Source organism: Schistocerca americana, chromosome 11, assembly GCF_021461395.2.
Source record: "Schistocerca americana isolate TAMUIC-IGC-003095 chromosome 11, iqSchAmer2.1, whole genome shotgun sequence".
Taxonomy (NCBI): Eukaryota; Metazoa; Arthropoda; class Insecta; order Orthoptera; family Acrididae; genus Schistocerca; species Schistocerca americana.
Genome location: NC_060129.1, coordinates 121968237 through 121980475, shown reverse-complemented (window position 1 = coordinate 121980475; position 12239 = coordinate 121968237). Strand labels below are relative to the sequence as shown.

General features: G+C 39.9%; 1 protein-coding gene across 6 annotated transcripts in view; it reads right to left on the bottom strand.

Moving 5' to 3' along the window:
• LOC124554154 (zinc finger protein 782-like) overlaps positions 1–12239 on the bottom strand; it is a 91602-nt gene that overhangs the window by 18404 nt on the left and 60959 nt on the right. For all 6 annotated transcript variants that reach the window (XR_006968264.1, XM_047128221.1, XM_047128226.1 and 3 more), the window contains one exon: positions 1901–1938. Coding sequence is in view for 5 of the 6 variants with exons in the window: in XM_047128221.1 (XP_046984177.1) it covers positions 1901–1938 (38 nt within the window). In the remaining variant the exon portion in view is untranslated. The remainder of the gene's footprint in view (positions 1–1900; positions 1939–12239) is intronic.

Here is a 12239-nt window from a genome sequence, read left to right as displayed (position 1 = left end):
TAGCAAAGTCGGCTGTACAACTGGGTCGAGTGCTAGGGAGTCTCTCTAGACTAGACCTGCCGTGTGGCAGCGCTCGGTCTGCAATCACTGACAGTGGCGACACGCGGGTCTGACGTATACTAACGGACCGCGGCCGATTTAAAGGCTACCACCTAGCAAGTGTGGTGTCTGGTGGTGACACCACAGTATTCGCCCCTTACCTAGCTCACATTTATACCGAATCTCTTGGCCAGTGCAAAAACCCGAGCAGTTAAAAAAGAAAGCACAGGTGACTCCTGTACGTAAGACAGGTAAAAGAACTGCTTTGCGAAATTACAGACCAATATCCTTAACACTGGTTTGCTGCAGAATTCCTCAAGATATTTTCACGTTGAATACAATAAATTTTCTTAAGATAGAAAAGTTTCTGTCCAGTAATTGACGCAGATTTAGAAATGATTAGGTATGTGAAAATCACCTTGCTCTAGTCTCACATGATATCCGGTGACCCATAGATGAAGAGAAACAGGTAGATTCCATATTTCTAGATTCCCGATAACCTTCTGACCCATTACCTCACATCAGAGTGCTAACAAAGGTACGAGCATACAGAATAGGTTACCAGATATGTGAGTGGCTGAAAGACTTCTTAAGTAATAGAAGCCAGTACATTGTCCTCGACAGCGAATGTTCTCACAAGACAAAGGTACTTTCAGGAGTATCCCAGGCAAGGGCAATAGGACTGCTATTACACTCTATGCATGTAAAGATGTAGCAGACAGGGTGGGCAGTGCCTTGCGGTTGTTTGCTGATACTGTGGTGTATGGAAGGTGTCGAAGTTGAGTTACTGTAGGAATATACAAGATTTAGACAAAGTTTCTAGTTGGTGTGATGAATAGCAGCTAGCTCTAAATGTGGAAAAATGTAAGTTAATGTGGATGAGTAGGAAAAACAATTCCATAATGTTTGGATACAGCATTAGTAGTGTCCTGCTTGACACAGTCACGTGGTTTAAATACCTTGGTGTAACGTTGCACAGCGATACGAAATGCAACGAGTGTGTGAGGATTGCGGTAGGAAAGGCAAATTGTCAACTCTGGTTTGCTGAGAGAATTCTAGGAAAGTGTGGTTCAGGTTTAAGGAGACCGCATATAGGACGATGGCGTGACCTATTCTTGAGTGCTGCTCGAGTGTTTGGGATGTGTATCAGATCAGATTAAAGGAAGACATCAAAACAATTCAGAGATGGGCTGCTAGATTCAAGACTGGTAGGTTCGAACAATTGGATGGGAATCCATGGAGGTAAGGTGATGTTCTTTTGAGGAGCACTACTGAGAAAATTTAGAAAACCGGAACTAGAAGCTGGCTGCAAAACGATTCTGCTGCCACCAATGCACATCTTGCATAAGGACCACAAGTATAAGAGAAATTAGGGCTCATACAGAGGCATATAGGAAGTCATTTTTCCCTCACTCTATTTCCAACTGAAACAGGAAAGGAAATGACTGGTAATGGTACAAGGTACCTTCTGCCACACTGCCACACACTGAACAATGGCTTGCTCAGTACAAAGATGACAGCTTCATTCATGGTGCGAGCACACATATGTTCAAACACAACGGCTCCTTTCTGCCATTTTATTACATCTCCTGGTCGACCCTACTCACTTTGGTGCCTCTGACGACTGACTGTCACACGCACATCATTTCCCTGCCATGACTTACGCTGGTAGTGCAGTATGCTGTTTTCATGGGGTGAATAATATTGTCCAATGAGGTTATTTTTGTGATGGAAAGAAACACTGTACATCAATCTAGAAACTACTTTCTACCCACGTAATGACTGAGCCAACTAAAGGTTACCCCGTCCCTTCTCCCCCTTAAGAGAGCTTCATATGTCTTACAAATAATGTTTATCTTACCTTGGAGTGTCCACTGTTGTGTCTCCTGATTCGGATTCCTGGAACAGTTTTATAGCAGAATTAGGTAAAATGGAGCTGTAAAACAAGCAAATTACAAGGGCCAGTCAGAAAATAACACCTCCTATTTTTTTCCATCCTTTATTTAAATTGGTAATGAATTAAACACAAATTTGGCGCTCTTTCACAAAACTACTTCTACAGCCCTCTCCAGTAACAGCACACTAAATCAACAGGTGGCACCACTGCATATGTTTAGAAAATGGCCAACATAGACGTGCACACTAGGTCGGTGCATAAGTTCATAACATTTTTATTTTGCAGGTCAGTATTGCAGTTGTTATGGGTTTATTTATCGATTATAATTTTTTATTTGTAGTTCACTGTTGCTATCTGAGTTTACATGTTGTCATTTTGTCATTTAGAAACAGTGAGTGAAGGTGACGATGCAAGAAAATCGAGTGCCACGTGGAGAAATCAGAACGTTTCTGACATATTATTCTGTTTGAGTTCAATACAGAATGACAGCATTAGAGGCAGTCAGAAACGTTTGCGCCGTGAATGGGGAGAATGCTACTGGACAGAGCATGGCAAGAAAATGGTCCCTCACAATAAGGATTATCATTTTAACATTTGTGACTCTCCATGGTCAGGGAGACCTCCAGGGTTTGACGAAGGTCATTTAAACACATTAATCCACATCAGTATGGTGACACTGACCATTCCCACCCTGTGTCATTACTGGTGATGAGAAATGGTGTCTTTATGCTAACACAAGGAAAAAGAAAGGAATGGTTGAGTCCAGAGAACACAGCAATTTCCCATTCTAAGATCTACATGCATCCACAAAAGATAATGCTATACAGGGCTATTACGAATGATTGAAGCGATTTCATAAATTCACTGTAGCTCCATTCATTGACATATGGTCACGACACACTACAGATACATAGAAAAACTCATAAAGTTTTGTTCGGCTGAAGCCGCACTTCATGTTTCTGCCGCCAGAGAGCTCGAGAGCGCAGTGAGACAAAATGGCGACAGGAGCCGAGAAAGCGTATGTCGTGCTTGAAATGCACTCACATCAGTCAGTCATAACAGTGCAACGACACTTCAGGGCGAAGTTCAACAAAGATCCACCAACTGCTAACTCCATTCGTCGATGGTATGCGCAGTTTAAGGCTTCTGGATGCCTCTGTAAGGGGAAATCGACGGGTCGGCCTGCAGTGAGCGAAGAAACGGTTGAACGCGTGCGGGCAAGTTTCACGCGTAGGCCATGGAAGTCGACGAATAAAGCGAGCAGGGAGCTAAACGTACCACAGCCGACGGTTTGGAAAATCTTACGGAAAAGGCTAAAGCAGAAGCCTTATCGTTTACAATTGCTACAAGCCCTGACACCCGATGACAAAGTCAAACGCTTTGAATTTTTGGCGCAGTTGCAACAGCTCGTGGAAGAGGATGCGTTCAGTGTGAAACTTGTTTTCAGTGATGAAGCAACATTTTTTTCTTAATGGTGAAGTGAACAGACACAATGTGCGAATCTGGGCGGTAGAGAATCCTCACGCAATCGTGCAGCAAATTTGCAATTCACCAAAAGTTAACGTGTTTTGTGCAATCTCACAGTTTAAAGTTCACGGCCCCTTTTTCTTCTGCGAAAAAAACGTTACAGGACACGTGTATCTGGACATGCTGGAAAATTGGCTCGTGCCACAACTGGAGACCGACAGCGCCGACTTCATCTTCCAACAGGATGGTGCTCCACCGCACTTCCATTATGATGTTCGGCATTTCTTAAACAGGAGATTGGAAAACTGATGGATTGGTCGTGGTGGAGATCACGATCAGCAATTCGTGTCATGGCCTCCACGCTCTCCCGACTTAACCCCATGCAATTTCTTTCTGTGGGGTTATGAGACAGATTCAGTGTTTAAACCTCCTCTACCAAGAAACGTGCCAGAACTGCGAGCTCGCATCAACAATGCTTTCGAACTCATTGATGGGGACATGCTGCGCCGAGTGTGGGAGGAACTTGATTATGGGCTTGATGTCTGCCGAATCACTAAAGGGGCACATATCAAACATTTGTGAATGCCTAAAAAAACGTTTTGAGTTTTTGTATGTGTATGCAAAGCATTGTGAAAATATCTCAAATAATAAAGTTATTGTAGAGCTGTGAAATCGCTTCAATCATTTGTAATAACCCTGTACATCTTGTGGAACAGCGATGGAATAGTGAAGTAAGGGTTGCTTCACTAAAGCATAACCATCACTGTTGACTTTTATTGGCAACAACTGAGTCATCTTGCAGATGCAATCCGAGAAGAACGACCAGCAACACTGATGCTACTCCACGATACCACTCGCCTACATACTGCTGGACTGACATAAAACACTATACAGGAGTTGGGACGGGAAGACATTCCACACCCATGTCATTCACTTGATCTTGCACCCTAGGATTTTCACCTTTTTTGCTCCCTATCAAACAACTTTCAAGGAATTTCCTTTCCAGATGAAAATGCACTCCGTACGTGGCTCGACGAATTCTTCACCTCAAAACCATGTGATTCCTACAGTCACGGAATTGAAAAGTTACTGCAGCTCTGCAAATTGTTGTAAACAGTGAAGGAGAATATATTATTAATGACTGAAGCCTCTCTTATGTATCTGTTATGTTTATTAAACTTGTGGAAAAACACACTAAACTTATGCACCAACCTAACATAAGACAGCGATCTGCGATTGAATTCCTCGATGCAGTTCATGAAACATCCAATCAAACACATGAAAGCCCGAGGAAGGTGTACGGAATTGTTACAATGGACATCAGCACTGTCACATGATGGGTTCGCCACTGAAGGATAAACAGAGACTGGTGCAACAAGGAGCAGAGCTCGATGTGACATACAGCCAGCATGTCAAACAAATTCTCTGCCACTGCACTGTCAGACTTCTATCTCTTCAGGCCACTTAAGGGGCTCCGGAAAGGCTCAAAATCATGAAAAGTTCAATTTTTACTTTTTTGCGTTTTCTGAATCTGCAGACTATTACCATTTAATAGATATATAATTTATTCAATTCCAAAGACTACAACTATTTTTAAATTTTTTTTGAAATGTGTTCTACAGGGGTGTGACCCACTGTGGCGCTGTTAAACTGCTGTCAAATGGTGTTATTATTAACGTCCGTGTTCATCAGGTACATTTTAGTGATGTGAGATAAAGTATGTGTTGTGGCTAACCTGTGATGGTTCAATATATTTCGCTGGTGTGATTGTCGATTGTTTCATGTTTATTTACTCTGTCGTTATCTCCAAAATATTCGTAATTAATTCTGTTTCTTGAGTCTCTGTTTTGTTGAAGTATAATAATGAGTAAAAGTAAAGTTATTAGAAATCCTCTGAAGGCTTTCAAGAAAAGGAGAAATGTTGGAAAGCCAAAGGTATGTGTTATTACTGTAAACAATAAAGATGATAACCAAGTGAGTGAACCTAACCTCTCAAGTACACCTGCCCTTAGCAGTCAAAGTGGGAAAGAAAATACTTCACAGAAGAAGCTTGCTTCAATGAGTGAAAACTATGAATGTTTTATGGGCGAATCGGATGTGAATGAAATATTTGATATGTCGGTTCTCAAAGGAATTTTTTCAAACTGTGTAAGATGTATTCACTGTAGTGAAGTTGGTCTGGAACTCTCCATAATAAAGCACGTAGGACTTGCTAGTGAAATACAACTGAAATGTGATAAGTGTTCATACATGACAACCTTTTGGAACAGTGTTGCAGTAACTGCAACTGAAGAAAATGGTAGCAAAATCTGCGAACACAACAACGAGCGATGCTTGCTTTAGACAAGGAACGCCTTCGGGCTGCAGACAGGGCTGTAAAGAGTCTAGAAATACAAGCAAGAGTAAACAGGAGGAGGAACAAGAGGAAGCTGGAGGAGGAGTTTGCAGAGGATGAAGATAATCCATCCTATGGGCCTGGAATGCACTAAAAAGTTAATCCAATCTTTGTCGCTCAATTCCCAAAACTTTTATTTTCTCATACTAATTACATGTTTTCTAAGGATCTTCCAAACATATTTGTTTCAAACATTCAGTAAATGTTACACAGTACCTTCTGCATAATTTAACACAGCCTTTTTCCAAAAAACTGTATATTTTTGAATATATAAATAAAAAATTGCAAAAAAATGTTGTGAATTTTCATTACAATTGCTAAAAAATCATCTTTAATAACTGAACTAAAATTTTGTAAAATCCCTGTGTTAAGTTGTAGCCCATATTCCAATAAATAATCTGTAAAAAGTTCAACTTCCTACCTCAAATACTTTGTGAGGAAAGATGTAATTTATAAGCGTTATTTTAACATTGCAAGTATAGGATGTTCCGGAGCCCCTTAAGAAAGCACAATGTGGATGTCACATTGCAGATGTGAAGACCTTGAAAATTTTTGTGGTCCAGTGGCTGAGAAAGTGGGATCTTATATTTACTATAGGGGTATACATGCTCTTGTGTCAATATGGGAAAAAACAGTGGATTTTGTTAAAAAGACACAACTTAATTGTGACCACTGTAGCTGTTATCCTATGTATAGTATACAGCATTTTTCTTGTAAAATAATAATTTTAAAAAGACAGGAGCCATTTTTTTCTAATTACCCTTGTATAACAACATGGCACAGCACTATTATAGTATGGTAACGAACTACAAAACATTTTCATACTCCTACTTGTTATCATCAAAGTCTCTGACTCTTTGCTAGTAACAAAAAAACAGAAATCTCAAATCTTTGAGATTTTTTTAAGAATTGTACCATCCCGCTTTAGAAAACTCAAGAATGTTCTGTAGTAGCTTTTGCTGGATTGGGTGTACTACCTGATGCTTCTCTGTCTACTCATACCATAAAGAAATTTGTCAAAAGTAATATAATTCTCTTTCGAACAAACAGTTCAGTTCTCGGGGTCAGTGCCAGGAAAAAAAGTCTATGTAAATGTGTACTGTAATTTCAGTCCAGAAAGGTGTTAATTATACAGGCACATACATTTTCAACAGATACCCAACAACCACGAAAAGTATCACTACTAATGACGAACAGTTTACGTGCAGCCTAAAGGGTTTATTGACGATCAATTCACACTCCAATGAACTTCCTAACAAAGCCAATTTCTTCCTCCTCTTCTTCACTACTGTCCTACATCTCTGTTCTCTGCTTTTCTCTTCCATCCTTTGATCTCAACCTCAGTAAGGTCGACTAAAACGTTGTACAACCATCTAGCTCTCGGTCGGTCCTTCCTTCTGGCAGAATAAATCTGCCTTTCATTATCTGTTTGGGCATCCTGTCCCGTGTCATCCTCTCCCTATGTCATAAACAGCATATTCTTTGATATTTAACACATTTCACTATATCTTTCTTTTGTATAAGATCTTGTGCTTCATTGTTGTACCTTATTCTCCAACCCTCTGCCTCTATCATGAACCGAAAACTTTTTTACAGAATTTTCCTTTCAAATGGCCTCAGGCTGTTTGTATCTGCTTCTGTCAGCAGGTCATCAATGGAATAGTATACTTATAATTTGACTGTTCTTGTAATTACAGAAGTCTCAACGCAGCTGACCTCAATAGTTTCTTCCCTTTTCTTTCCCTTCCCCCCTCTCCACCTTCAGTTTACCTAAAAACGTATCACAGCTGCGGATTCTGCATGGTGTCTGTTCGTTTGAACATGTCAGAAACAATAGACACTACGCATTCATATAACTGACTCACCTCGATGGACAAAGAATCCACCACCTTCAGAGTGGATGCACAATGAAGTTCGACCTCCAGTGGGAATCTCAAAGTAGCGGGCATCGAGGACTGGACAGGGACTGCAGATAGGAGGCTTTAGGTAGGGATGTGGGTCGGCTGGGAGGCGTGCCGAGGTAGTCTGCGCAACTGTGATAAACTTTGTGTCTGGTTGGCGCAGTGGTTAACACAACTACCTAGTAAGCAAGAGATCCTGGGGTCGAACTTGAACCGGCACACATTTTACTCATCGCCGATGATTTTGCGTAAAGCCCCAATGCATGTAACATCAATAGTTCCTTATCTTTCCTTCCCCCCCTCCCACACACAATTTACATAAAAATTATTGAATATCTGTAATTTGGCATAATAGACTCTGTTCCCTGCTTGTATCCTTTCTCTAATACGTTGTCTCATATTACTGTTGCTGGTTAAGAGGACACCCAAATAATGGAAACAGCTGGCAGCTCATGTGCTGTTCTTTTAGTTTTACAATGGGTCATTACCATGTATTTGGTCTTGTTTTCATTTACCCAAAGTCTAATTTTTCTCCTTCTTGCTTCCATTATTTCATAAATTTCTTTAAGGGTGTTTACATTGTGGTGTCACATGGCTTAGGCCTGTCCCACCCCTCATAAAATCGACCAAGACTTATACGAATAATTGTAAGAACAGTTGTTATTATTATTATGTTCTTTAAGTTTGTTTTTGGGTTTTAAGAAATACTGTGCGAAGAAAGTTTATTTATGATGCAGATAACGTGGAAGACGTTGCCCAACGATCACCACGAAAGTTCGACATAGCGGCAAGTGGGCAAGGAATAAAACGAATGCTGCAAACTACCGCGAGCCGTGGAAGAGCCCGGGCCGCGAGAGCGTCAAGCTTCCTAGGTCGTTGTTGGACGACGTGAAAGGAAGAGATATTCTGCTTTCTCTTTGTAAACAGATCAATATAGATAAAAAGTAGTAAAGATATAGGAAAGGAGAGTTGCGGCGTCAGAACGAAAAGTGATACACTGCTCACCCACGAAGGACGACATAACAGCGGGCGTTATTCGGTGAAAACAAATCAGCTGATAAAATAGTAAGTCTGTAATTAAGCATAAAGCCACGTAACACAGCAACATCTCTTCCCACATTTGCAATATCATCTGCATATGCACACATCTGACTAAGATTCCATCAAACAATGGAAAATCCAGAATCTGCATATAGCGGAGATGCTGAGTCGCAGGTAGGCACAACAAAAAGACTGTCACAGATAAATAAGTAAAGCTTTCAGTCCAAAAGTTTTTGTGACAGTCTTTTTGTTGTGCCAATCCGCAACTCAGTGTCTCTGCTATATGGTGAGTGGCAAGTTTCCTTTTCATAATATTCTTACATTCCATCCTGAATTTTCCATTGTTTGATTTTTGCCTTGTAGCTTTTTTTTATCATAACCCAGTGCTGTTTTCCTTTGTTACTATTTTCTTTTACATCACTATACTCAATGTCCATCCTTCTTTCTCTTCTTTCCTGTGTTTCTCTTGTTGCCCACAAACAGCACTGCACACTCTACTTATGAGATTGTGATCATGTGTGTGAGTTGCATGTGGTGTGTGTGTCTACTGTTGATGAAGGCCTTAATGGCCGAAAGGTTTGTTTGTTTATTTGTGACAGTCTTTTTGTTGTGCCTATATGCGACTCAGCATCTCCGCTATATGCTGAGTGGCAACTTACCTTTTCATAAGATTTCATCTTTATTGTTCCTCTCTTGTCTACTTTTTGTATCAGATTATGCAGTGCTAAGTTGAACAGGACTGCAGAGAGACAAAATCACCCTGTTTCACTCCATCTGTAAAGTTACAGCTCTTTCTCATTTTGTTGTTCACTTTTACTTTTGCCTTTGTGTTCTTCATTGTTAACTCAACTAACCTTCTTAGCTTGTCGCAGATGCCCAATTATTTATACAGTGTAGGCCTGTTAGAGTCAAAGCAGAAAAACATTACCCGTAGATGCGCAATCGGCAGGGCACATGTGGGGAAAGAAGAAGTGGTGCGGGTTATGGGCAGATGCTGTAGGGGAAATGCTGAGTGCCGAAGGGCAAGTGCCATTCTAAACTGAAGCCTATGCTCACATTTTTTGCAAATATTAAGAGGAGCCCACACTTGCATGTTGATCATTCCAAAAGATCTATCACCTCTGCTTGGGTTAGTATCTAGAAAGAATTCTGCTGAAAATACAATGAAAGCCACAATTTATTTTCACCTGGCTCGTTAACCATTTGTAACTTTCAGTGAAGCATCATGACTGGCGAATTTTGAGTAAAACCTACACATTTCTCTTGCTGCCGTGTTAAAATTTGATTCTTTTGCCAAGACACAGTGGAGTATACACGCTGTCACCTCTCTAACATGCTGTGCAGACACAATTGTGAGAGAATTCTGAAACAGTGGTTTATTAAGTTTATTAAGTGAGGAGTTGAGGAAAAGTAAGATCAGTAGCTTATGAAAAATCACCTCCTTGGTACAAAAATAAAAGTTTAATCTCTTCACTTACGTGCTTCCAAACCCCATAGCATTTCCCGTTTCACCAGCTATTGATGGCCCTTACAAATTACATTCTTTCATTGAAAAAGTCTCTAGTTAATGGAATAATATGGTAGTTAATGAAGTTTCACATAATAACCATATGGCAAATAACTCTCCTCTTTGTATGCTATCATTTGAAAAATCTCATTTCAAACTTAAACCATTTATTAAGTATGAGGAATGTTGTGGATATTTCACTCTGGCTTTATCACTGCTGCACACAGTCGCAAATTAGTGTGCTACATTAGATCAATTTTCTCGAGATCAGTGACAGACAGAGACCTCCACCCAAGTCTAAAGACAACTTCAACATGTTAGCTAATGCAGCAACATATTATGTAATATGCACCAAATGCAAAGTCTAGTTACCCCTGCTTTTCATTGCAAACTTTTTCAAACTTAACACAGTGTCTTACTTCCATGCGAATATGACAATAACTATGACCATTAACAAAATGATGGGCACACCATTATGAAGCTAACATATAAAGTTATAAGTAACGTACAAATGAAATTTTTCTGCCAGATTGTTTCTGTCATCGTCGACCGGCAGCAAGGGCACAAACAATGTCGGCCACCCCTTCTGAACAAACAAATTAACACGTCCAGCATTTTGGACAAAAACTGGTCATTGCACATCGCCCAACATATCCTGCACAGACTACACTATTAAAAGCTTGCTTAAAATAAAAAAATAAAAAACAGGAAGTCGATATCTATGTCATATTTCTCCATTATTTGCGTAATAACAGACTACTGCTAAAAAATGCCACTATCTGGCCAGAAACCATACTGGTATTCTCTGAGGATATTTTCAGTGCACTTCTTTATCCTTTCATTTGGCAACCCAGAAAATATCTTACTGGCTGCGTTTGGTAAAGTGATGCATCTACAATTTTTGCAAGCTAACTTTCTTGCTTTCTGTTATACATAGGGCATATTATCCCAGTTTTCCAGTCCTCAGGCACACTTTCATTTTCTTAAATATTACTTATTAATGCATGTATTTCACGTATCAGTGGATGATCACCGAATTTTATGAGTTCTGACACTATTCCTTCTTCACCAGGTGTACGGTTTTATTTTTCAATTTATATATCAATGATTGTATACCTCCTCCAATGTTGGTCTTTTTGCTTCTTTCCTTTCATCTTCTCTTGTCTCTATATTCTCCTTCTGCTCTTGCGGATCTCTTGATCTCTGGTTTGAGTTGGTATTGAGCATATCTTCAAAGTATTCTGCCCATCTCTGCAATATTTTTTGTTCATCTACGATTATCTTACCATTTCTATACTTACGTGCATCTTTTGTGGGTAAAATTCTCTCTCGTCTTTCCTATTGCATGATCGAATTTTCTTGTCTCATTCTGCTCCTTTAGTTCTTCTATCTATTGAAATTTTGCTTTCAGTCATTCATTTTCTTTTTCTTACACATCCCATTAGTATTAGACCTTAATTCTTTATGCACCTCCACATTTCTTCTTGTCTCTCTCTCTCTCTCTCTGTAACTTTCTCAGACTTGTTGCATTTTTATATTCTATTGCTAGTCCACATTCATCAGCAAACCATGTTTCTTTCCTTTCTTCTTACCCCAATTGTTTCTTCTGCTGCCTGTTTCACCACTTTTTGGATTCTATTCCATCAGTCTAGATTTCCCACCATTTCCTCACTGGCTGTCAGGACGCTTTAATTTTTATTTGGTATATTTTTACAATTTCAGGATCATTAAGCTTTGCTATATTCCAAAATGCTTTTTTTTTTTCATTCTGATTTTATGGTTCAAATGGCTCTGAGCACTATGGGACTTAACATCTACGGTCATCAGTCCCCTAGAACTTAGAACTACTTAAACCTAACTAACCTAAGGACATCACACAACACCCAGTCATCACGAGGCAGAGAAAATCCCTGACCCCGCCGGGACTGATTTTATGTATTACCACTAACTTCTCTCCCACTATGACTTTTACAGTGTAGTGGTTTCAGTCAC